Source organism: Rhinatrema bivittatum, chromosome 12, assembly GCF_901001135.1.
Source record: "Rhinatrema bivittatum chromosome 12, aRhiBiv1.1, whole genome shotgun sequence".
NCBI classification, from domain to species: Eukaryota; Metazoa; Chordata; class Amphibia; order Gymnophiona; family Rhinatrematidae; genus Rhinatrema; species Rhinatrema bivittatum.
Genome location: NC_042626.1, coordinates 40,939,658 through 40,966,819, shown reverse-complemented (window position 1 = coordinate 40,966,819; position 27,162 = coordinate 40,939,658). Strand labels below are relative to the sequence as shown.

General features: G+C 43.2%; 1 protein-coding gene across 6 annotated transcripts in view; it reads right to left on the bottom strand.

Annotated features, from left to right (window-relative positions):
- Nucleotides 1-27,162, bottom strand: part of ARHGAP32 (Rho GTPase activating protein 32) — a 694,843-nt gene that overhangs the window by 27,142 nt on the left and 640,539 nt on the right. For all 6 annotated transcript variants that reach the window (XM_029573155.1, XM_029573153.1, XM_029573154.1 and 3 more), the window contains 3 exons: nt 21,450-21,594; nt 13,924-14,006; nt 6,903-7,010 (listed from right to left, as the gene is read on the bottom strand). In XM_029573155.1, coding sequence (XP_029429015.1) covers nt 6,903-7,010; nt 13,924-14,006; nt 21,450-21,594 — 336 coding nt within the window. The remainder of the gene's footprint in view (nt 1-6,902; nt 7,011-13,923; nt 14,007-21,449; nt 21,595-27,162) is intronic.

Here is a 27,162-nt window from a genome sequence, read left to right as displayed (position 1 = left end):
CTAATAACTGTATTTTTGGAAGTCCTACTAGTAAGGAGTTACAGTAGTAAATATGGGTAGAAATTAGGGCCTGTACAATTATCTGTAGTTATAGTGTGTTCTATGAGCAACCCAATTTAGCAGCATGCACATTCTAGTCTAGGTCTAAATGTGAGTAGAAATTCTCCAATAGCTAAACCTCCGACTCTAGATCTAGGTAATATTCAAATTACTCCCTCAAACCAAATATGGACTTAGGTATCCACCTAGATGAGAACCATACTATGAAAAAGTATATCAACAAATTAATTAATACAGGCTACACCAAGTTGCGTATATTACATCGGCTGAAACCTTTAACTTTCGAAGACTTCCAAACTGTATTGCAGTTTCTCAAACCTAGACTATTGTAACTCCTTATTTCTTGATCTTCCCGCATGTCTCTTAAAACCATTACAAGTACTTTGAAATGCCTCAGCAAGACTATTGTATCTGAAGACTGGAGGATAGCTAATGTAACCCCAATATATAAAAAGGGCTCCAGGGGCAATCCACGAAACTACAGACTGGCTAGCCTGACTTCAGTGCCAGGAAAAATAGTGGAAAGTATTCTAAACATCAAAATCACAGAACATATAGAAAGATATGGTTTAATACAAGGTACAGTGCTAGTCTGCGGTATAACTATAGTCCAAGTTTGTCTATTGGATTATTTCATGCAAATTTATAGTAAGAAATCTATAGAAAATATGGTGTGTTTAGACGCAGATTGAATCACCCTTGATGAAGGACTGAAGATTGTTTACAGCAGTCCGAAACACGGTCCAGTGTTGGGTCAACTGTTTCTTGTGGATTGTAGCAAGACAACAATCAACACTAAGGAAGAATACAACGCGTGAAAGATAAGTGCAGAATTAAAGCGCCAGATATATAATTTTAAGAATAATTTTTAAGTGCAAACAAAAAATTTTTTGAAAAAATATTTTTTTTGAATATTTTTTCAAAAATATGTTTAAAAAATATTTTTTGAAAAAAAATTTTCAAAAAATTTTTTGTTTGCACTTAAAAATTATTCTTAAAATTATATATCTTAAAATTATATATCTTAAAATTATATAAAATCTTAAATTTTTATATATCTAAAATAAATCTAAAAATTATTCTTAAAATTATATATCTTAAAATTATATATCTTAAAATTATATAAAATCTTAAATTATAAAAAATCTTAAAATTATATATCTTAAAATTATATAAAAAAAAAATATTTTTTTTGAATATTTTTTCAAAAATTTTTTGAAAAAAAATTTTTTGAAAAAAAATTTTCAAAAAATTTTTTGTTTGCACTTAAAAATTATTCTTAAAATTATATATCTGGCGCTTTAATTCTGCACTTATCTTTCACGCGTTGTATTCTTCCTTAGTGTTGATTGTTGTCTTGCTACAATCCACAAGAAACAGTTGACCCAACACTGGACCGTGTTTCGGACTGCTGTAAACAATCTTCAGTCCTTCATCAAGGGTGATTCAATCTGCGTCTAAACACACCATATTTTCTATAGATTTCTTACTATAAATTTGCATGAAATAATCCAATAGACAAACTTGGACTATAGTTATACCGCAGACTAGCACTGTACCTTGTATTAAACCATATCTTTCTATATGTTCTGTGATTTTGATGTTTAGAATACTTTCCACTATTTTTCCTGGCACTGAAGTCAGGCTAGCCAGTCTGTAGTTTCGTGGATTGCCCCTGGAGCCCTTTTTATATATTGGGGTTACATTAGCTATCCTCCAGTCTTCAGATACAATAGTCTTGCTGAGGCATTTCAAAGTACTTGTAATGGTTTTAAGAGACATGCGGGAAGATCAAGAAATAAGGAGTTACAATAGTCTAGGTTTGAGAAACTGCAATACAGTTTGGAAGTCTTCGAAAGTTAAAGGTTTCAGCCGATGTAATATACGCAACTTGGTGTAGCCTGTATTAATTAATTTGTTGATATACTTTTTCATAGTATGGTTCTCATCTAGGTGGATACCTAAGTCCATATTTGGTTTGAGGGAGTAATTTGAATATTACCTAGATCTAGAGTCGGAGGTTTAGCTATTGGAGAATTTCTACTCACATTTAGACCTAGACTAGAATGTGCATGCTGCTAAATTGGGTTGCTCATAGAACACACTATAACTACAGATAATTGTACAGGCCCTAATTTCTACCCATATTTACTACTGTAACTCCTTACTAGTAGGACTTCCAAAAATACAGTTATTAGACTTCAGCTAGTTCAAAATACAGCAGTTCACTTAATTAAAGAAAATATATAATGGGACAACATAAAGCCAGTACTTACAACTCTCCACTGGCTCTCTGTAATGTAATATAAAATCGATTTTATGCTGCTATGTTGATCTTTTGGATTTTACATAAGTCTGCTCCTCAATATTTGTGCAGTGCTGTATGTCCAAATCAGCCATGCACTCATCAAATAAAATAAAATAAACTAAACTTGAAGCTCCTATTGGTTGAAACCAGAGATCTTTCTTTTTGTTCTGGTTCAGTCTCTGGAACCTACTTCATGTAGCCATTAAATATATAGACGATCTTTCAACTTTTTGGAAAATGTGTTGTGACATCCTTTGTTTTCTGCTTTAATTAATTTGTATTACATCCTTAATTGTATTTGTTTTTTCTGTAAACTGCTGTGTAGCTTATCTGGGAGAGGTGGTCAGTAAGTCTGAAAATGGTTTTGAACTTGGTTTAGAACAATCATTATTTATATATATTTATATACAAGATATATATATATATATATATTTATATATATATATATATATATATATATTTATATACAAGACCCTTACCCTCATCCACAAAAGTATTATTAACGAACATTACAACTGGCTAAACCCACCTTTTTTACCTCGTATCTCCACAAGACCCACCCGCTCCTCTCTTCGTGGAACCCTTATTCCCCCCTCCATAAAATCCACAAGACTCATCTCCACCACCAATAGGGCCCTCTCCCTCGCAGGCCCACCCCTGTGGAACTCCATGCCTCCTGACCTACGCACCGAAACCTCCACACTCACCTTCAAAAAGAAACTCAAAACCTGGCTCTTCCTCCAAGCATACCCCCAATCATCACCATCACCTACTAGCACTCAAACCCAACCTCCCTCTCATATCAACACCCCCACTACAGGACCCCCACCCACCCTCTCGAAGGAACTACAAACCCCACACTTAACCTCCTGCACATAATAAATTGCCACCTAGCAGAACCGCACACATCTTCTCACTTCTTTCACTGTTGGCCATGCGCTTAGACAAATTTTGTATATAGCCTATGTACATATCATTTCCCCATTGATTCCCTGTACATATTTTTTCCTCATGTATCTGTTCTCACCCCCCCCACCCCCTCCTTTGTCGCAATCACCCCCACCCCTCCCTCCCTTAGTTATCAACTTATTTACTCTGTTACTATTGTTTGTTACACACTGTTCCTTGTAAAGGCTTTGCCTATATATTTTTTGGTTTGTAAGTTATCTGTAAACCGGCACGATGTGCAAACGGCTGTCGGTATATAAAATTAAATAAATAAATAAAATAAATCAGGAACTGAAAATGACCAAATGATTATACATAAGGCAGAGTTGATATACGCGAAAGCAATAACGATGATGCCTATTATGAAGGTCATAACAACATGAGTGCTGATCAAAGTTACAGTACTGCGTTGGAATGTTGAAGGGGAAAGTGAACTGGTATTGGCTATAAGATCGATGTTAGGTGTGTTCCGATACAGTTTGACATAAAATCACAGTATCCTCACTTTGACTAATTGAAGGTTAATAAAATGAAGACATGGTTTAATGAAATGAAAACATGGTGAATGAAATGAATAGAAGAGGCATGGGGGTGGCTTACGGGAATGACGGCTACTATCCTTATTCAATAAACATACACACGGTTAATGCGACTCCAACATTACACTCTGCTTCAACGGCAAGAGGAAATGTGGGAAAAAGGATCTGCATTCACAAATAAGCATGGGAGTAGCTTGCTTGTTTCGGCAGTTACTACTCCAAACCAAATTAGCCTGATGCTTCACTTTCAATGCATATCCAAGCAGCTCTCTGCTTCAATGGCAGGGGGGGATGAAGAAAAGAGGATTCATATTCAATCAACCAACAAAGACTAAATTGCACAGGCTGGAAAAACAAATAAGCGTAGGAGTAGCTTGCTTGTTACGGCGGTTACTACCCTGAACCAATCAAGCCTGTTACTTCACTTTGAATACATATATAGTGCAGCTCACTGCTTCAACGGCAGGGGGGGGAATGAAGAAAAAAGGAATTATATTCAGACAACAATCAACAAGGACTAAATTGCACAGGATAGGCAAACAAATAAGCGTGGGAGTAGCTTGCTTATTGCAGCGGTTACTACCCCTAAACAATTAGGCTTTATACTTTACATTGATGCAGCTCCAGCATTGCTCTCTATATCAATGGCATGGTTGGAAGGAAATTAGAACCAAAAAGTTACCAATAAGGGCCCTGACCTCAGCGGTCAGAGTAACAGATAAGTATGAGAAAAATAAGTATGAAAGCTTGTTGGGCAGACTGGATGGGCCATTGGTCTTCTTCTGCCGTCATTTCTATATGTTAATGGAACAAAAATCAGCATGGCTTTACTCAAGGCAAGTCTTTCCTCAAAAATCTGCTTCACATTTTTGAAGGAGTTAATAAACATGTGGGTAAAGGTGAACCGGTAGATGTAGTGTACTTGGATTTTCAGAAGGCGTTTGACAAAGTTCCTCATGAGAGGGCTTCTAGGAAAAGTAAAAAGTCATGGGATAGGTGGCAATGGCCTTTCGTGGATTACAAACTGGCTAAAAGACAGGAAACAGAGAGTAGGATTAAATTGACAATTTTCTCAGTGGAAGGGAGTGGGCAGTGGAGTGCCTCAGGGATCTGTAGTGGGACCTTTACTTTTCAATATATTTATAAATGATCTGGAAAGAAATACGACGAGTGAGGTAATCAAATTTGCAGATGATACAAAATTGTTCAGAGTAGTTAAATCACAAGCAGATTGTGATAAATTGCAGGAAGACCTTGTGAGACTGGAAAATTGGTCATCGAAATGGCAAATGAAATTTAATGTGGATAAGTGCAAGATGATGCATATAGGGAAAAATAACCCATGCTATAGTTACACAATGTTAGGTTCCATATTAGGTGCTACCACCCAAGAAAGATCTAGGCGTCATAGTGGATAACACATTGAAATCATCGGTTCAGTGTGCTGCAGCAGTCAAAAAAGCAAACAGAATGTTGGGAATTATTAGAAAGGGAATGGTGAATAAAACGGAAAATGTCATAATGCCTCTGTATCGCTCAATGGTGAGACCGCACCTTGAATACTGTGTACAATTCTGGTCGCCGCATCTCAAAAAAGATATAGTTGCGATGGAGAAGGTACAGAGAAGGGCAACCAAAATGATAAAGGGGATGGATCAGCTCCCCTATGAGGAAAGACTAACGAGGTTAGGATTTTTCAGCTTGGAGAAGAGACGGCTGAGAGGGGATATATGATAGAGGTGTTTAAAATCATGAGAGGTCTAGAACGGGTAGATGTGAATCGGTTACTTACTCTTTCGGATAATAAAAAGACTACGGGGCACTCCATGAAGTTAGCATGGAGCACATTTAAAACTAATCGGAGAAAGTTCTTTTTCACTCAACGCACAATTAAACTCTGGAATTTGTTGCCAGAGGATGTGGTTAGTGCAGTTAGTATAGCTGTGTTTAAAAAAGGATTGGATAAGTTCTTGGAGAAGTCCATTACCTGCTATTAATTAAGCTGACTTAGAAAATAGCCACTGCTATTACTAGCAACAGTAACATGGAATATACTTAGTTTTTGGGTACTTGCCAGGTTCTTGTGGCCTGGATTGGCCACTGTTGGAAACAGGATGCTGGGCTTGATGGACCCTTGGTCTGACCCAGTATGGCATGTTCTTATGTTCTTATTGTTAGGAACTAGGATATTTGATCCCATTGCATCCTCACTGATTTCACTACCCTGGCTGCCAGTACAATTTCAAATCCATTTTAAAGTATTAACATTAATATTCAAAATCATTCATTCCAGTAACACCAGTATGATAGGTGTGACATTAGAACCATATACATCGCACGAAAACTAAGATCTCAAAATAAAGGACTAATGAATGTCCCCACAATACAGAGCACACACCTGGCATATGCAAGAGATCATATGTTCTCCACAGTGAGTCAAAAACTTTGGAATTCCCTGCCTGAGATGTTATGTTTGATTCCAGACAGAAAAATGTAAATGTGAGCTAAAAACATGGCTTTTCAAGAATGCATACAACTTGACTTAAAACATCAGAATGCAGAGATCCACAATAACAAGAAGGACAAGAGATATTAACTGATGCATGAGGAACAAATTTAACAAGAGATTGGAAAAAGCTCCACGTACTGACTAATATGTGAAATTTTAATTTTAATTTTTTTCTATTCTTCACATCTTTTGTTCCAGATCTTTCGTTAATATGTAGTAGAACATTCATTTGATAGATGTTAATGCCCCTGTTTATGACTACCACCCTCTGTAACCCGTCATCTGCTGATTATAGCTATGAATGTTACTTTTTTTAAACCACTGTGATCTTTACATGGAACGATGGTATATAAAATGTCCAAATAAATAAATACATGTGAACATTTGTGTTATTTGGGTCATAAGTACATTACAAAAAACTTTCCCAAATTTGCTTGCTTTTTCCCCCCTCCCCTCCCTTTTAAATAAAAATACACTCAGATGGGTCTGACCCCCCCATTTGACTTGGACAAGTTAGAGAGATGACTTCAGATATTACCTGAGTAGATTTGGTGCCCAGACGATGGCAAGGTTCTTGGTGTGCATGTTCGTGATGGCACAGTATGTAGCCAGACGTGACAAGTGTCTCATAAGGAACTCCAGTGTCCTGCCAATGACAATTAGTCAAAATCGTGTGAGGAGGCAGGCGTGCACTCAGCATAAAGAGGGCAGGCTAAATTGCAAACCAGCATCAGTTCTGCACGTTCTTGCAAAGGAATAAAAAGGCAGGTTAGGCTGGAAGAAGAGTGGACCCTGGAGCCAATCGGAAGCAGTGGTTAGGAGCAGCAGGCTGAGAACCAGAGAAGCCAGGTTTCAAATCCCGCTGATGCTCCTTGCGACCTTGGGCATCTCGCTTGACCCGTCAGGTTCAAATTCAGGGCTTTATTTACCAAGCATTTTCCCCATGCACAGAAAATGGAGAAAAGCCTTAAGTAAATGAGGCCCTTAGATTGTGAGCTATCTGGGGACAGGGAAAACACCTACTGTACCTGACGGTAACTCACCTTGACCTGCCAATGAAAAAGAACGAGCTAAATCTAAATAGATTAAAATCTGTGGCAGGGCTGAAAAATAAGAGCAGGGATGTGAGGCAGCAGTAGCTCAGTAGCAGAGATCTGGTTTAGAGTTGCTGCCTGCTCTATAGAACATTGATTATACAGAATTGTCAACCTAAAGATTTATTCACAATTTTTTTTTTTTTTGTACACGAGTCAACATTTGCACTATTCCTCCCCAGAGCTTGATAGCGCTCTTTGGAAATTACTGCGCAGTACAGCAGGATGCTAAAGTCAGAGCAAAGCCTTAGATATGTATCTCCCTTAGTGCACTCTGAAATACTGTTCAGATCAATCATACATAGCCATTTGTTTCATAGACTATAGAAATTGAGAACCTATCAGCAAATAAAGATATGCCCAAATTACTTCCTGTTACAAAACCACAGACCTGAGATGAACTCTGGTTTTTTCTTGATTTCTTTGACCATGCCTCACTGGGCATATGCAACCTTGGCCACTCCCCTGCATCCTGTACAGGGCCCCTTCAGTCCATGATAGAGCTAAGACTTGGATTAATCAATTCTTAAGAGGTGGCGGGAGGGTTTTGTGAAGACTGACACCCTGCTGTTCCTGGACAATCCATACGGGACATTCACTCCACTTGCTCAGAGGAAAGCAGGATGGCAGTCCTCACACATGAGAAATTCCACGCCACAGGCTGCCCTGGACCAAATAAAATAGGAAAAACCAAATGGGCAAGCCTTTTTGGTAGTGACAGACCATCCTAATGTTTTCTTTTTTTTTTTCTGCTTTTATTTATAGCAATCAGGAATCAAAGCAACAGGCTCTAAGAACAATGGAGTTGAGTTCTACGCCTCAAACAGACTCCATAGGACAATTAGCCAAAACTACTGTCACGTCGGAAGCCCCTGTTGAAAATGGTAGTAAAAGATTAACATGCAGTGAGAACATCATGCAGCAGCTTTGCAGACCTTTTCCACGGAGGCAGATCTCAGTAGAGCTACTGGCACTGCCATGTCTCTATCACTGTGAGCTTTGACATACTCCAGATCTAGGCCTGCCTAGGAGTATCAAGAGACAACGTAATCTGCTAACAAAACAGAACTAGTGTGCTTGGTTAAGGCAATTCTTAGACTTATTGATGTCAAATGAAAGAAAAACTTAGGTGGATTACTGGAGGGCTTCACTCTGCTCCAGATAGAAAGTTACGATCCCCTTGCAATCAAAATAGCAATGTTTGTTCACCTTTTAGACTCAAAATGTAGACAGACAGGATGTGTGCATAAGGTAGGTAAGTCACTAGAGCCTTGTTTCAAAACGACCACCAGCAAAGTATGACTTCGCAGGTCTGGTCCTTCAGCTCACAAGAGTCCAGTGGCTTGAAATGAGATTTTATCAACCGGGTAAGTACCAAACTGAGGTGCAACGACAGAGCGAGAGGCTTCTACTAAAGTAAGCCCTGCATAAAACGGACAACTAAAGGCTGTACAGAGAAGGATTTACCTTCTACATGGTGGTGATAAGTGCAATTGCACAGGTATGGTTCTCAAACTAGAATCAGAGGTACAGAAGGTACTCAAGTAGTTTTGAATGAAACAGAAGAAAGAATCTAGGACGTTTTCCTCACACCACACAACGAATGTCCTCCATAGAATTTCCTCTTGAAATCCTTCTTCGAAGCCAGAATATGAGAGACGGATTCAGAGGTTGCAGTAGTATCCTTTTAATGTTCAGGCTGTAAGAGACAGATTACCAATATTGGGCTGGCACAGCAGCTCCCAATTCTGAAAGATTAGCATTTGGGAATTTTCCAACTTGTATGGATCCATGAAGGACATCTCCTAAGGAGCGGGAACCAAACCTGTCTCGGCCAACAAAAGCTGTGAGGATCATAGATCTCTCGTCTCTTCTGAATTTCCATAAGGTCTTGCAACCAGACAAATTTGAGGATATGCTTACAGAAGACCCTGGCTCCAACCCAAGGTGAAGGTATCTGAGGCTAGCTACCGCACTTCCCTCTCTTGTAACAGAAGTTTGGGGACCTCTCTGTCCAGAGGAGTTGCTCTGACAAATATTTAGCTTTCATCATATCCCATTGGAGTGGCAGGGCCAGATGTAGATTCCCATTGGTGTGGCTGCATGTCAGTCTGCATCAACACAGATGTTGATGATCGTGCATGGATGCTCTGCTCCTGCACTCCAGAGTTCTTCAAAACTGCTGATGCCAGCACAGACTGAGAAGTAGGAGGGAAAGCCAGATCTTCCTGGGCACCGGAAGTGGATTGGTCACTAGCCCCTCAGAGACTGGTGCGATTCTCTGAACTGTGGTGAGGATGAATTTTCCTCCCCATCGGAATACTTCAGGGGGATTTATGGCTGCCATTAGAATTCCTCTAATAGAGGAATGCTGGTGCTTGGAGTTGAGGAGTTGTTTGATGCCACCCTGATTTTGATGCAGTACCTAGTGATTATTGCAGTCCTGGATCCCTCAATGTTGATTCCCATTGGCTGGGCTAAGTCTCCAGAAAGCTTCTAAGAGCCTCATTGGAAATGACATTCTCTAGGCATCATAGTCTCAGGGAGCAGTCAGACACCGTTGTCTGCCCCCAGGCAAAAGCACCCATCTACCCCTGGGCACGACAGACCTAACCCAGCTGATAGAGGGCAGAATCTAAGCCACAGTGGATTCATCAGATGAAAAAAAGTGAGTTGAATAAACGACTTGAAAGCTGAATGAAAAAAAGACTGGAGCTGTTCTGGAGCACCAGAGCTGGTGCAACACACAGCCAACAAAAAAAAAAAAAAAAGAATCTTTAACCAAGCAAAAAAAAAATCTACCTAGGGGAAGAGAGTGAAAAACAATCTGTGGAGCACTGCGAAAACAGCTTCTACAACACATTTTCTAGGACTGCCATCCTGCTTGCCCCCGAGAACCTGGTTTCATGCATACTTTTATGCACATTAAGAAGTATGCATGTGCATGTACATGCATAAGCGATGGTGTAACTTTACATTAGTGAAAATTTGCATGTACTTGCCCAATTACCTGAGTATTTTCAAAAGGCACTGGCATGCATAAGTTTGTTTTAAAGATATTCAGTAAAGTCTGCATGAACATTGTACACGCAGACTTTACTACTATGCAGGCTGTTTGAAAATGAACAAAGTCATTTAAAAAAAAGGGAAAACAATTACAAAATGGCAATAACATTAAAGATAAAATTTCACGGAACACAAAGGTTAATTGCCAGGGTTTGTGGCTCGTCAATATCGTCCCTGGTCAGGTTGCTTTTCTGGCCTGGTGGCAGGATATCCAAGTATTCTTTTTTTGTATAGCGATTAAGGGAAGTGTCCTACTTCTGATCTGCATTTATTATTGGGGATGATTTTGTGGATGTGGAGTTTCTGTTTGCAGAACTGGAGGTGTAGGATTTCTGTTGAGATTCCGTAACATTCTTATAGTTTGGGGTTAATGATAGACCCCAGACCTCACTCCCATATAAGAGGTGGTTGAATGATGTTATCACACAATTTTAATAGTAGTTCAGCTGGGAGGTCATATTTGTTCAAAGGCTTCTTTGTTGCATACAGGGACTCAAAGCTTTTTCTTTATAGGCAATTTAAAACTTCCAAAAGCACTTAAGCTCAGGACAAGGTATGTATATTGTAGGGTATGCACAACTTCTTATTTAGAAAGAAATGAATTTATGTTGGAGATTTTTTGTCCTTTTCTGAAAAACCACAGCTTTTGTCTTGTCCGGATTTACTTGTAGGACCCATGGATTTGGTGTAGGTTCCTAGCGGGTTTAGGTTCTCTTGTAGACTTTCTGTGGTAGGGGATAAAGTGAATATGGCAGACATTTGATTTCAGAATCATTTAGTTTTAGTTCTGGGGCTGAGGATCAACTCAAATACTGTGAAGAGATGGTTGATATAGACATTGAAGGGGCTGGGGCTCAGGATACATCCCTGTCACATCACTCGCTCCTGTATGAAGCTGCCTGTCTGCAGGTTGATTATTTCTACCTTACAGCTGATGGATGAATACATGCATTTAATTATATCTTTAGTTTTCCACCAGACCTTCTTTATTACTTTTTTCACCACATCCACCTTAGCTTGGGGGGGTTGTTTCTGTGAAGAAAACATTCTAATGCTACTCCTGAAATACAAGCAAATGCCACCTTATTAAACCAAATCTCCATACACCTTGCAAAGCAGAAGATACAAATCCTTTCTCTTCATCAACCACTAGAGGGGAGCACTGTAGCCATCAGTAATTTCTTTTCAACAGAGAATACATCTCCTTTGCTATTTACAAAAAGCAGAGGATGGACACTATAACTTGTCATTAGTAGGGTATTATACAGCACCATGTCTGCAGCAAGAGGCTGAGCCACCCCTGGTTGTACTCTGATACCCAGTTCCCACCCCTAGCCTTCTCCCCTAAATTTTATGACCCCCCCCCCCCCCAACTCAGATCAGCTATTGCACTGTCAGTCCTCAGCCAAGGACCACAAACTGCAGTTCCCTCTGGAATTCAGCTAACCCACCTCCCCATAAGCTAATTTTGAAGCATTGCCGGCAGGTCCAGGGAGTAGAAACCCAGGAATCAATCTTAAGAAAGAGGAACTATAAGTCTAACCTGCACTGATTGGAAAACCAGGGCAGTTCTCAGCCTCTCTTACTGATAGGGAGCTATATACATGTGAGCAAGGAAAGAGGGTCGTGAAGCTGTGTGGCTTCTTCTCACTAAATGCACCTATTCTCCTTCCCCATGGAGTTCATCTTATAAAGAAGAAATACCAGCAAAAGCGAATGTACATTTTATAAGTTTCTGCTCCTAATTCCCAGGAACTGAACAGGCTTTTGCTACTCTGCACAGACTTTCCGGAGAAAATTTCTCAGAGCTATCTGTTCTGAGATTTATTTATTTTATTTATATTCTGCCTTCTAGCATTTCAAAGCAGATTACATTCAGGTACTGTAGGTATTTCCCTATCCCTAGAGGGCTCATAACCTAAGATACTACAAACAATACATCAAGTATATAGATCTACCCATTTTACCTATGTGCAGTATAATAACACATTATTTATTTAATGCATTTGTTACCCACTCCTCCATAGTTTGGAGTGAGGTACAAGTTACATGCATAAAATTTCCTGTTTACATCTAATAATACTACTAGACATACACGGCACTATTGAATCTCTACATTAACCAATTAGTTAATGTTATATAAAACAGTTTGAGTGGCAAACTCTGTTCATGGTTCTCATTAACTTTAATCTCCCTTGTACTCATTCTACTCTGACCCAAGGAAGGAGGTAATATTTCCCAAAAGCTAGTCAAGAAATCTATTGTTAGCCTAATAAAACAGTATCAACTTATTTGTTTGTGTCATGTTAACCTTTATTTCTATATTGATAAAAGTAAGCCTGGAGGTAAAAGACAGCTAAATCTTCCAAGGTCTGATGATACAGGGACCCACTATGATTGCGCACCCACCTGCCAGACTGTCTGCCGTCATGTTCTGGCATGAACATTTACATGCTGTGCATTCTTTAATGCTAGATGTACATTATAATTTCCACTACAAGCAGTACAGTCTCTGGTGAAACAATTCATTTTCTTCCTCTACAGTCAGCCTGTAATAAAATTTCTGCAATTTTTTTTATTTCTTAGCAGAATATTCATTCTTACTGAATTCATGGCCTTTTGCAGATATAAATGAGCAGAAGAAACACTGCTGTGAGCCACTAGAAGATGGCTGAAAACATCGTTAGTCTGTCTATAACCTACCTGAATTAAATGGCAAGCGGTTTTTGCTCCCTGTTGCACATACCATGGCGTCACACGCTTTGGTCATTTATTACTTATTTACCATTTTTAGATTCTGCCCTTCCAGAATTGCCCAAAGCAGAGATCATAACAAACAGTCCCGAATAAATAATCTTAAAAGTCAGACAAACAAGATAAGAACAGTATTTACTTGTAATTAGTCAGTGAAAGAAGGATTCAAAGATAAAAACCAGGAGTCCCTAAAAATGTGGGCAGAACAGAAAGTCCCAGCACAGAGCTGAACGAGTCCAAGCATTCATTTTAGTTTTAGTTCCACCCAGCACACAAATTACAACTCCACTGTGACCACTACAGCTTTCCCAAGCCTTTCAAACTGCATGAATATGGGGTGCAATTGCTGCTGTGACTACATGGCCCCTATCAATGCAAAGATAGTATTGCTTTTGTTATCTCTTTTAACAAAGCTGAAAAATCAATACTGGAAGTTGAAGGAAGTCTCAGAAGAGCGTAATGAGCATGTACTGGATGCCTAGCATAGTCTACCAGCTAAGGTGAGGAGGAAGGAGGTGACTGGAGGTTCTTAGGGGTCAGCAGCATCCTTGAAGGCAGTGGGCAACTGGGCAGAGTAGGTGGGCCAAGAGGACATTTCCTTGACAATTACTATACAATGCAACAAGGGGATAAATGAATACTGACCTGTAATGAGGTGGTGGGAGTTGCTGAATGACATCATGAATTTTCACTAAGCGTTCTTCATCTGTAGCAGCGGAGACAGCGTCCTACCATGAAACAAACAAAAAAAAAAGAATATTGCAGATATATATCATAGAGTCCCAAAGAGCTACTGTGCCAAGTGGTCCTTCTATGCCACCATCCTCTATGTCCATCTCCAAATACTCCAGATTGGATTTTTTTAAAATTTACCACCACCTATTTCTTCCCTTTTTTTGGTCTGTATGTCTGTCAGTTGGAGACACTTAAGCTTGTCTCTCAGATGTTCAAATGTTAATGCTGTGTCCGTATAATACGCATCACCAATCTTACAGATATGTTACGTTATCCACATATCAAAAGGTGTAACTTGCCAGGGCCAACTCTGCTATGTTGCCTCCTGCTCCTTTCATGGCTCGAGGTCATACTTCACTAAGGTGCTTGGGCATCCATCTGTGGTCAATGAACTCGAGTTCTGTCAGGAGGCATTATATTTTACAAATGTACATCTACCATAATAGCTTGCTCAATATGGATTGAGCCTCACTGTGGTTTCTTTCCAGGCACAAGTCAGATATTCTTAGCTTTGAGGCATGGGAGCACCTTTAGTAAGTGCTTGTTTAAGAGAGCACCCCCTACAGACAAAGACAGTGCTTTCCAATTCTCCATTAGCAGGAGGAATTTATCAACAATCAGTATATAATTTTGATGGAAACATTTCACAGGTATTCTGGAGATTTTAATACCCAAATTCCTTAAAGAAAGAATGGCTCCATTTTACCTGGGACAAGACAGTGATGTTTCAGTCCCTTGTGGCCTATTGGATAAAACTACCAATTTATACCCAATTAACCAGAATATTGTACCAAGCAGTAGACTGCATAAAACATACTTTCTCTCATTTCTGTACCGCCATGCATTTAACAGCCACGATATACACTACTGGCAACATCCTCGTCTCATTTCCCAGTTCAGACTTGAAATATTTCAGCTAATTTCTACTAATGGGCTCCAAATAAGAGTGACTGGATCTATTAAATAAGCTGCACCTGAAGCATACACAACAGAGACAAAGGCCAGTTCAGCTGCAACAAATACTTCTACAATATCGCGCCTTCCAATTTTTTTATTTTCTTCATTGAACATTCTTCTAAGATTATACATCTTTGATCTAGAAGGGATAAATCCCACCTGATGTGTACTGCCCTTCATCCTTCCTAGACACACATAATCTTTTAACTCCCCCTCCCCCCAGCTAGAACTTTTATACTGCTTGTTTGAATTTTTCTTGATGGGAAGCCTAGTGAAAATCTACTTTCAGCTAAAATGCAAGCTGACAATTCAACAAAACTCTTGGGTATGATACCTAAAGATCCGGTGCCAGATTTTGGTCAGAATTCAACCTATTCATTCTGCTTGGAAGAGAGAAAGCAAAATTGCTTACCTGTAACAGGTGTTCTCCCAAGACAGCAGGATGTTAGTCCTCACATGTGGGTGACATCATCAGATGGAACCCAGCACGGAAAACTTCTGCCAAAGTTTCTAGAACTTTGACTGGCAAGCTGAGCATGCCACTAACCACGCGGGGTCTCTCTTCAGTCTCATAGGTAGATTATAAAAAAATAAAATAACAAACAGGAGAACCCAACTTCGCGGGGTGGCAGGCGGGTTTCCTGAGGACGAACATCCTTCTATCCTAGGAGAACACCTGTTACAGGTAAGCAACTTCACTTTCTTCTAGGACAAGCAGGATGGTAGTCCTCATATGGGGATGAATCCCTAGTTACAGGCTGGCCCCAAAAGAATAATGGGACCAACTGCCACCAAACAGGTGCCAATGGTTGGTAACAGCGGGGACAGAATGAACTTAAACCAGGGGCCTTAGGTAGGAAGAGTTGGGCTCACAGCTGAAAGAGGTTCCTGAGGACAGACTGGCCAAATCTGCTATCCTGGAAGCCATCTCTGTCCACACAATAATGAACTGCAAAGGTGTGGCGAGAACTCCATGTTGCAGCCTTGCAGACCTCCCCCATGGGGACTGCACGCAGGTGGGCCACAGACGTTGCCATGGCCTTAACTGAGTGGGCCGTGCATGGCTCCCCAGTTGCAGTCCCGCTTGGTCATAGCATAAAGAGATGCAGTCCACTAGCCAGGTGGAAAGAGTTTGCTTAGCCACAGCCAACCCCAGTTGGTTGGAGTCAAAAGAGACAAACAGCTATGTGGAGTGCCTATGGTCTGCCATCTGGTCCAAGTAGAAGGCAAGATTCTTACAATTGAGAATATGCAGCACCCTTTCCCCTTGGTTGGAATGCGGCCTAGGGAAGAAAGTGGGCAGGATGATGGATTGGTTAAGATGGAAATCTTATCACCTTCAGCAGGAATTTAGGGTGGGTGTGCAGAACCACCCTGTCATGGAAAAACCTTGTGTAGGGCGGATACGTCACCAAGGCATGCAGCTCACTAACTCTTCATGCCAACATGACTGCTACCAAGAATATGACTTTCCAAGTCAAATACTTGAGAGTAGAGAAGCACGGTGGTTCAAACGGTGGTTTCATCAGTCAAGACAACACCATGTCAAGGTCCCAGGACACCGCTGGGGTCTTGTAGGGGAGGCCACAACTGAAGCGACCCACGAATGAACCGCCTCACTATCGGCTGCACTGAGATGAATGAACCATCCACCCCATATGGTGGTAAGCACCAAAATGGCACTCAGATGCACCTGGTCTTAGGTCCAGCCTCTGAGAGCTGCAGCAGGTAAATCAGGAGGAGGTCTCGGATGGGGTAGGCAAAAGGGTCGAGGCCCTTCTGGACACACCAGACAGTAAACCTCCTCAATGTCAATGCACAAGCCTTTCTCGTAGAAGGCTTTCTGGAAGCCACGAGGACTAGAGACACCTCCTCTGAGAGGTCTAGAGGCTGCAAGATTAACCTTTCAACATCCAGGCCATGAGGGACAGGGCCTGGAGGTCGGGGGTGGCGCAGTCTGCCCTGGTCCTGTGTGAGGAGGTCTGGGGCAGTCCTGAGATGGATCGGGCCCCACTGGGAGAGATTCTGCAGGAGTGGGAACCAAACCTGCCTCGGCCAATGGGGAGATACGAGGATGATAGTCCCCCAGTCTTGGCAAAGCTTCAAGAGAGTCTTCGCCACCAACAGAAGTGGAGGAAATGTGTACAGGAGGCCTGTCACCCAGTGAAAGGCAAAAGCATCCGTGACTGGTTTGCCATCCGACCTGGACAGAGAGGCAAATAGATCCATGTCCGGGGTTTTCCTAGAGAAGGAAGATCCAATCCACCACCTCTTGCTTCAGGGACCACTCATGGGGCTGGAAGGTGTGGCTCAGCTTGTCTGCCAGGGTGTTCTCTGCTCTGGCTAAGTACACCATCTGGAGCAACATTCCCTGAGATAGTGCCCAGGTCCACATCTGCACTGCCTCCTGACAGAGGAGGGAGGACGTGGCGACCCCCTGCTTGTTGATATACCACATGGCTACTGGTTGTCTGTCCGAATGAGGACCACTTCATTGGTTAGCTGATCCCGGAAGGCCCACAGTGCGTCCTAGATCGCCCTTAGCTCCAAGAAGTTTATCTGACATAGAGCTTCCTGGGCGGTCCAGAGACCCTGGGTATGGAGGCCGTCTACATGGGCTCCGCACCCCAAGTGAGACGCATCCACGGTCAGTACAATCTGGGATGGGGGAGCCTGAAATTACACACCCCGCTCCAGATTAGATGGGGATCTCCACCAAGACAGGGAAGCCCTGAGAGGGGGAAATCTGGATGTAGACCCAAAGTTCTTGGGTGGCCTGCCACTATTGAGAGTACAGGGACCACTGGGCTAGGCACATATACAGACGGGCGAAAGGGGTGACATGGACGATTGTGGCCATATATGCCCCAGCAGCTGCAAAATATGCTGTGCAAACACTAGTTGGCTTTGCTGGATCATCCCCAGCAGGGACTGCAACGTGCACACCCTGTCGAAGGACAAAAAGGTCTTTGCCTGCATCGCATCCAACATGGCTCCTATGAAATCCAGCCGTGGTGACGGGTGTAGGTGTGCCTTTGGGTAGTTGATTAAAAACCTCAGGTATTCCAATACTCGAATGGTCCAGTGTAGTGACCACAACATCTTTGCCTGAGTACTACTCTTGACCAGCCAATTGTCCAGGTATGGAAAGACCTGGATCCCCAGCTGATGTAGATAGGCACTTACCACAGCAAAGTACTTTGTGAAGACTCTTGGAGCGGAGGCCAGGCCAAATGGGAGTACGTGGTATGAAAATGCTGGTGGCCTACCACAAACCGGAGATACTTCCTGTGACTGGGACAGATCTCGATGTGGGTGTGTCTTTCAGGTCGAGGGAGCAAAGCCAGTCTCCTCTTTGCAAGAGGAGAATCAAGGTGGCCAAGAATACAATCTTGAACTTTTCTCTTGAGAAATTTGTTCAAGGTTCGCAGATCGAGGATGCGACGGAGGCCTCCTGTTTTCTTTGGAATCAAGAAATAACAGGAGTAAACCCCCACACCCCCTGCTGCTCCCAAGGAACGGGTTCTACCCATCTGGCCATTAGAAGGGCAAGAGAGCTCCACCATGAGCAGGTCTGGATGCGAGATGGGACCCAAAAATTGGGCATGAGGGAGAATCTGGCAGAACAGCCATGAGATTCAGCCTTTAGCCTTGCCAGATGATGGACAGGAACCACTGATCGGCCACATGAACGGCCACCAGTCAGCAAAGAAGAGGAGCCATCCCCCAACTGGTGGGTCCTTCGGCACTGGCCAAAACCACTGGCTTATGCTCCCTCGCAGCCAGTCAAAATCCCACAGTGGGGCTAGCCTGGGGCGCTGGCTGGGGTCTGGGACCTTGTTGCTTTTGAGATCTGCCCCGGTAGGACTTCCTTTGCCTATAGAAAGGCTTCCTTGGCCCGGGCCAACCTCTTAGGCACCGAAGGAGAGGATGAAACAGTAGCAGACAACTGCTGGAGGGTCTCATAGTGATCCTTCAGCTGGTCGACCGCATCTTTTACCTTGTCACCAAAAAGGATATCACCGGTGCAAGGAAAGTCAGCCAGCTGGTCCTGAACCTACGGGTGAAGGTCTGAGGCACGGAACTAAGCGAGACTTCTTGCGGAGATGCTGGTGACAGCTACACGGCCCGCTGTCTCAAAGAATTCATAAGCAGCATGCACCTTGTGTTTCCCACACTCAAGGTCCTGTTGAACAATGACGATAAGAGCCTCCTGAGGCTGCTGAGCAAGGCCATCCGCCACCTCCTGGACTTGCTTCCAGAGATTACGGGTGTATTGGATCATGTATAGTAGGTAGGAAGTGATATGGGCCACCAACATGGAGCCGTGGAACACTCTCCTACCCATAGCATTTCTCACCCTATTCTCCTTGCCAGATGGAGCCGAGACATGAATCTTTGACCTCTTTGCTTTCTTCAGCGCAGATTCTACCACCACCGACTGGTGGGGGAGTTGGAGCTTATCAAAGCCCAGCACCTGCTGCACAAGATACACCCCCATCTGCCTTCTGGTTCATCGAGGCCACAGAGAGGGGTTTCTCCCACAGCCAAAGGCACAGCTCTCGGAAAATCTCATGAAGGGTACCGCCACCACTTCCTTTGGGGCATCCATGAACTGGAGAATCTCCAGCATTTTGTGGCGGGCATCCTCTTCAGTCATAATTGGAAGGATGGCTTCAGCCATAGCCCGGACAAACCCCGCGAGGGTCAGGTCTTCATGGGGATGAATGCTCCTCCTCTGAGGAGAGGGATCCGAAGTAAGATAATCGGAATCTGCCGTCGAGGCATCAGAGGTATCACCTCCCCAAGGGTCAAAGAGGTCCTCGGGCTCATTGAGGCGACCCGGCGAAGGTGGCCGGGGAAACACTGGGCAGAAGCACAGAGGGCCCTGGGACCTGACCCTGGCAGGGCATGGGGGGGGGGGGGGGGTTTCCAGTGGTGCGGGACCCTTGTCCCCTCCAAAAGAGTCCTCGACAAGGACCAGCTCGGATGCCTTACGCTTGGGTGCCCGACGGGCCACCGTTGAATCACAGGGCACCGGCAGCAATTGTGTTGGGAGGATACCTAGGAGGACATTGAGTTGGTCCAATAACAGCTTCAACACGCACACTACAGGTATCGGCATCAGTGCAGGCACCAGCACTGGTGCCGTCACTGGCATTGGTGATGACACCGGCGGAGAGGGCACTGGCATTGGTGGCAGGAGCACCGGCTCCATTTCATGCAAAGCACATTCCACCGCCAGGTGCACCCGACACTCCAGCTCCTCCTCAAAAGCCTCTGCTGAAAGGGCAGGCTGAGAGGGGAGAGGAGAGGTCAACTCCTTCTCAGGATGCCGAGGAGGATCCGTGCCTGACACCGGGATCGGTGTGGACGGCCTCGGGCCACCAGGCTCGAGGGAGGATGGGCATCTCCTCTCGTCAGGGTTGCTTCGGGGGCAAGGTGGTAAGTGCCGTGGCCAGTCCGATTCTGGCACCATGCGGTGTTTCTGAGACTTCCCACGGTGCTCAGCCCAATCTTTCCCTGGCACCAAGGACAACGATCCAGAAGTCTGCGACTTTGAGGAGACTGACACGGGTTGATCCCCAGAGCCTTTCTCCTCCGAAAGCCTTGGGGAAGGAGTGGCCACCAAAGGATCGAGGACAAACAGTTCCCCACGATCTATGAGCGTTGATGGCATCTATGATGGGGTAGAGGGGTAGGACTTACCCGACCCAAAAACCTTCTCCGTCTATCTAACCTGGCCAGATGGCCTTTTGGAGTCATCTACGCGCACAGTTTGCAGCCCTGTACATCATGTGATGCCCCCAGGCACAGGATGCATGCTTTGTGTGGATCTGTTAGGGACATATTCTGGAGGCATCAACGGAAGCCAGATGCCACCATGAGGCGCACAGAAGACTGCAAAGGCACGATGACCGGCGGACACCAACCGAGAGGAAAAACTCACTGGATGACGAGAAAACGTGGAACTGGAGAGAGACTCGGCGCAGAGTGAAACACACACTTTATGGAACTTTTTCCACAAAAAAGAGCACGAGCTCACCACTGCGAGATGACAGCTCTGCAGAAAAGAAGAAACTGAAGAGAGACCCCATTTGCACGCATGGAGAGTGGCATACTCAGTGTGCCAGTCAAAGTTCTAGAAACTTTGACAGAAGTTTTCCGTGCCAGGCTCCATCTGATGATGTCACCCACATGTGAGGAGTACCATCCTGCTTGTCCTAGGAGGATATTCTTAGCTTAGAAAGGAAAAGCTGAAAAAGAAAAACAGGTAATTTGATAAAGAGGTTTATCTATCACGTCATGAATGAATAATAATTGATGTTGCCATAGCTGGGATGAGCTGAAAGGAACTCTGTAGAAGGATTGCAGGCTTCTTTTCATAAACTGGCCTACCATATATTTCCATTTCTTTTTCATTAAATAGCAACACAGCAGATCAACTAGGATCGGAGGCAGTCCTACGGACAACTTACAGAAAATTTTTCATACAGTTGATACGTCAGCAAGGGATTGGGGAGCTCTCGGAAGTAAAGTTTACAGAGGGAGCCCACGCAGTGAATGTCCTGAATATAAACATCTTTTGTCAGGTCGGGGATCTGCTCTGAATCAAATTCATGTCTAAAACAAATAAGGAAATGACATAAGTTAGGTATCAGAGTTTACATTGTGTCTTTTTGTTTACATGATTTGGTGTTGCCAGATTAAAATATTCTTAATCCTAGTATATACCTATACAGCAGTGATAACATAGAAAGGAATAGCACAAGCTATCCTCATGCATTTTTATCTGCATATTAATCCTTTCCCTCCTATTTTTTGGTCTCTCTGTTGAGACCGCCACTTAAAATATAGAGAGAGTTAACCAAGTACAGTGTGGGCCCTTTAAAGCTGCCAGCGATCTGTGACTAGGTCATTGAGTTTTACAAACTTGGCCATTAAGTTCAATTGCAAAATATGCGGTTTGCTGCAAAAATCCAGTTTGCCACAGATCGCTGGCAGCTTTAAAGGACAATCACTATGGATGGGAAATAAAAGAAACAATAGTTTGCAAACATTAATGAATCTTCCTTGGATTATACGATTTGTGTTCTGCTGAAGTTACATACATTAAAAAAAAAAGTTATTTTGAAACCCAACAAAGTATAAATCTTGCACATAACACTAGGCACGCATCATACTCAGATTAACCACTTTAAGTAGGCAAGTTCCCCCAACAGAAAACTGATACAGGATTGCTGGGTTTAGCAACCAACGGTGGTTTGACAAACTGTCAAGTGTAAAGAAGCAGCAGAATGGAGCACTGTGGGGCAGTCACATGAAGCATTTTCCCACAAATATACAATGGGAAAACTCTCTTCATTTATACTGAACTTGAAGATGCATTTCCACCTATTACTTTAGCTTGTCATTTATCCCTTTAGTAGATCTGGTCCTGTATTAGCCTACCTTGAAATAACATTAGTTAAAGAATACCAACATAGTAGATGGGTGGAGGCAGATATTATTTGGTTATGAATGCCTGAAGCTGCAAACTTCAGATAGCACAAAGATCCTGAAGAAGGGGATGACCATACCTTAGTAAGATGTGTACTGACACTGCCAGTCTACAATAGGCACATGCAGTCATTCAGTGTCACCACAGTTGTGGCCTAATTAGGGGACAGAGTATTAAAGATGAAGATGAGATTGCTTGTTTGACTGGACACAGGAGCTATACTCCGAGTAAACCTAGTTTATCAGACCTTGATTAGTCTACTCCACTGTAGGGTGTCACTTTTCAGAGTAGAAACATGATTTGATAACATCATTATTCTTTACAAGTGGCAGCCCATTGTAATAAGATGCGAGTTAAAAAGTATGCGCTGAATTTCAGTGCACATTTTCTTAACTCTTTTTTTAGTGCGGGAGTAAACTCCACATGCATTAGTATACAATTAGCTAATGTATCAGGAATAAAAAAAAAAGGCAGACTAACCTGAAAATGTGAGCTAAAAAATATGGTTAGCATGCATAAAACAAGATTTGGGCTCAAATCATGTTTTCTGTGCACAAATCCCAAGTCCCACTGATGTACAATAGCACCAGAAACTTTACTTCACATCTGAACAGGAGTTACATTTCTGGGGTTAAGAATATAAACTTTAAGGCTATACGCATCTCTGCATTGGGGAATAATAGCTAATGCCTTGATTAACATGGGATTTGCATGGAGGAACACTAATTTCTGAGCATGTTCACTCACATTTGAGTGACTTTTTTGTGCACTAAAATTCCTTATTAAATTGGAAGCTCTATGTACAAAAATGTGCAAAAATCCACACACTAATATGTAAGCACACCAACCTGAGTAATTAGCATTATAATCAGACTTACAGACACAGGAAGGTTCCTTTTTACTAGGAGACTGGGCTCTAAACGCCTAAGCAACTGTACTTATATATTGTATTTAAACATTAGGGCCATCAATAGTTGTTAAGCATCTGCTGTGCAGAAGTTCTTCAGATACAAACTGTGCAGCTCAGCAAGTCTCTGCTAGTCTTAAGGAAGGCAGTCAGCAACCACATGAAGAAAACCCCCAGCACACATTCCCTACAGAGGAAAATCCCAAGTGCAAATGTTTATGTAACAAAAGTCACCTTCTGAATTGCCAGGGCTGGCAGCACTTGCTCTCCACTGGTATGTGTAGATGGAAACTACTGCTTCAAATTAAGTGCCCTGATCCAAGCCGACAAACAGTATGAGTCAACATAGGCTAGAAATGAATGGGTGGGCCCAGCATGAGAGGGTATGACTTACTACCCTATGCCTGTTAAATGGGCAATGTATCAAAGCTTAAGAATGCATATCCCAACTGTTAAAACTGCACTTTATTCTCTCCATCTACTCAAGCTTTTTTTCTCTTGTACACTAATGGCACTACAATAATACAACATTGCAAGGACTTGCAGTAGCTTGGATTACTACCAGGGTCCAAAGTAAAAGAAAGTTTGCTTACCTTAAATGGTGTTTTCCATAGATAGCAGAATAAATTAACTATTACATGTGGGTGACGTCATACCGCGGTACCGAACGGACTCATCTCTCCAAGATAGTAGACCTATAAACTCTACTGAGCATGGGCAAGATTTCCCATGTGGAAGTTGCCTCATGAGCTCCTCAGTCAGTACCAGAGTTAAGTCTAGCTATGCAGTCAACTATCCAGGGAGAGGTTATAAAGACAGTAGTGGGAAGTGAAGGTATGAACTGAGGACCGAGTTGCAGCTTTGAAGATGTCCTCAATGGGCAGTCCACGAATGTGAGCAACAGGGCAAGCTCTAGCTCTCACTTGGTAGGTCTTAACAGACTATTGTCTGAATCCAGTTCCCCTTTTACCCCCTGCTGTTGAAGTAGAGCTCGATGTTGCAGTTGTGTCACAAGCATCAAGACTAATTGGTTAAGGGTAGTAATACCTGTGCCTTCTGTTAAGGGTAGTAACTGCTGCTGTATTTGTGGTAAGATAATGTCCATTACCAATTACCATGAACTCTGCTATATCTGCACCCTTTTCTTCATATCTTCCGGCCATATCAGGTGTTCGCGCGCCGGCAGCCTGCCGGTGCGCGCAAGATATGCCTGCCATAAAATAAGGTAGGGGAGGGAATTTAGGTAGGGCTGGGGGGGTGGGTTAGATAGGGGAAGGGAGGGGAAGGTGGGGGGGCCTCCAAGGCCCCCCAATTTCAGCCTTGGAAGGAACAGGGACAGCCATCGGGGAACAGGGACAGCCACCGGGGCTCCCCTCAGGCTCGGCGAGCGCAAGGTGCACATGTGTGCACCCCCTTGCGAGCACGCGCATGTTATAAAATCGGGCGTAGATTTGTTTGTGCCGGGTTGCACGAACAAATCTACGCCCGCGCATAAGTTTTAAAATCTGCCCCAAATTTTTCACCAAAGCCCTAATCTGATCCACTGATTGATACAGTCTCTGACTGGCTGTAGGCATGGTATATCCCCTTCTGATACAAGAATAGGTTCCTGTAATTGAGTCTGTGGACAGGCCAAAATGAGGGAGAAGTACAGAACATATAGGATCTGGTGTTTCCAGATGAAATGTCTCTGCCAAAAACCTAGGTGGGGAAAGTGCTCTGGTGATTGGAAGAGGAAAGGTAATCTTATACTCTCCCCTACAGAACTGAAAACTTGGCTCTTCAAGCAAGTATACACCTAATAGCACACCTTCACCTCATCTATCCCTATCGTCCCCCTCTCCTTTGCCCTATGATCCTTTTCGATAATCTCTGCAACTCCATCTAGTTTGTAACTCAACCTCTTCCGTAACATATTCTTTTGTATCAGTTTCCTGTGAAACTAAATAGAAGTATTAAATGTCAATATAACTCCTTATATTTTATGGTAATGTAACATGTAAAAAGTTGATGCTTAATTGTATGCTCTTGTAATATACTGATGCTTAAAGTTATGCTCTTGTAAATGTCAGTTACCTTATCTCTTCCACTTTTCCCTCTCATCCAAGTTAGAGGCCCCCCTTCCCCTTTTCCCATCCCATCCCCCCCCCCTTATACACCAGTTCTGTGTTCATTGTAAAGCCTGTTGCTGCATTTTGTTTCTTGTTAACCGATGAGATGTTCCCAATGACCATCAGTATATAAAAACTGTTAAATAAATAAAAATAAATAAAATGCTCCATATATAACTGCAGTGGTAGAGAGGGAAAGGGAGGGGAAGTTGGGGGGGGCCTCCAAGGCCCCCCAATTTCGGCCTTGGAGGGAACAGGGACAGCCATCGGGGCTCCCCTCGGGCTCGGCTCGCGCAAGGTGCACACGTGTGCACCCCCTTGCGAGCGCGTAATTCTGCCAAGCTGGCAAAATCGACAACTTGGATGGAGTAGAATGCTTCAATCATTTAAAAGATCTAGACTTGTCATGTTTAGATGAATGGTATTCAGATCATGCCAAGGAATCTAGGATAATGAGTCAGTGGAAATGTCACTTGCATCATCACTGTGCCTTGCGCTCCCTTTTTGGTGACCAAGTGCGTCAATCCAGTTGTATCGAGCAGTCAAAGTACCAAAGGCTTTGGAATGCATCAAGGGGGTGAAGTGCTTCATCTTAGATGTGCTGTGCATCAAATGCACTGAGACAGAATGCATCGATTCTGTGTCAAGTGGTCAGTCGGTGCCTCAATGCTTTATGTTCTGAATGCTTCGATGTGCATTGCATCAAGCACTTTGATGCATCGAGTCTGTCGATACATCATGCATCAAGCAAGGAGATGTATAGTATATTGATTGTTTGACATTCTGTGCGTCGAGGGCATTGGTGGATTTTGCGTGGAGTGCTTCAATGCGGACTGCACAGTATTCTTAAACGTAGCTTGCACCGATGGCACTGACGCTTGATGCATTGATAGTGGTGCACTTTGAATGTTTATGTTTTTTATGCAACTCCAGCAACTGGTGGCACATTTTTTTTTTTACGTAGGGCAACTGCTGGAAGTTGATCCTGGAGCTTTGGCCTGCACCCATGGGGGAAACTTAGATGAACTGATGCTCCGGTCTTTTCCTGCTGAGGCAGACAATGCTGCACTGTGGGAGTAGGATCTGTTGTACCTCCCTAGAGATTTACACTGCTCCTCAATGCAATGCACCCTGGAGTGAGTGCAGGGACATCCTTCCACAGGCATAACAATTTTGCTGGTCATGCTCCAGGCCCAAGCAGATATAGCAGAGTTCATAGTGATTGGTAATGGACATTATCTTACCACAAATACATTACTTGAAACTGCTCTATCAGGATCCCTGGAGCTGTACAGGACGACAAGGCAGGATACTGGGCTAGACAAGGTTCGGTCTTCTGCCCAGCCAGCCCCCTCCCCTGCAAGTTGAGCCCTTGGGTTCTGGGGGCCAGTAGACTTTTGCAGCAGCTGTACATCATGATGAGTCTTTTTGGACATGACAGGGCAGGCTAGAGCAAGACTTGGATGAGGCAAAACTTGGTACAGGCTTGGAACAGGGCAGGGCAAGATCAGACAGACAAGGACAGGACAAGGACTAAACCAGGCAGACAAGGCAAACAAGGGTACCACAGAACAGAGAACACGAAAGCCTGAAGGCAACAAGGCTGGAGGCCCGTAGGCCTCTAGGCTAGAGGAAAGCCTGGATAGGCCACAAGGCAGGGTACAAGACAGAGT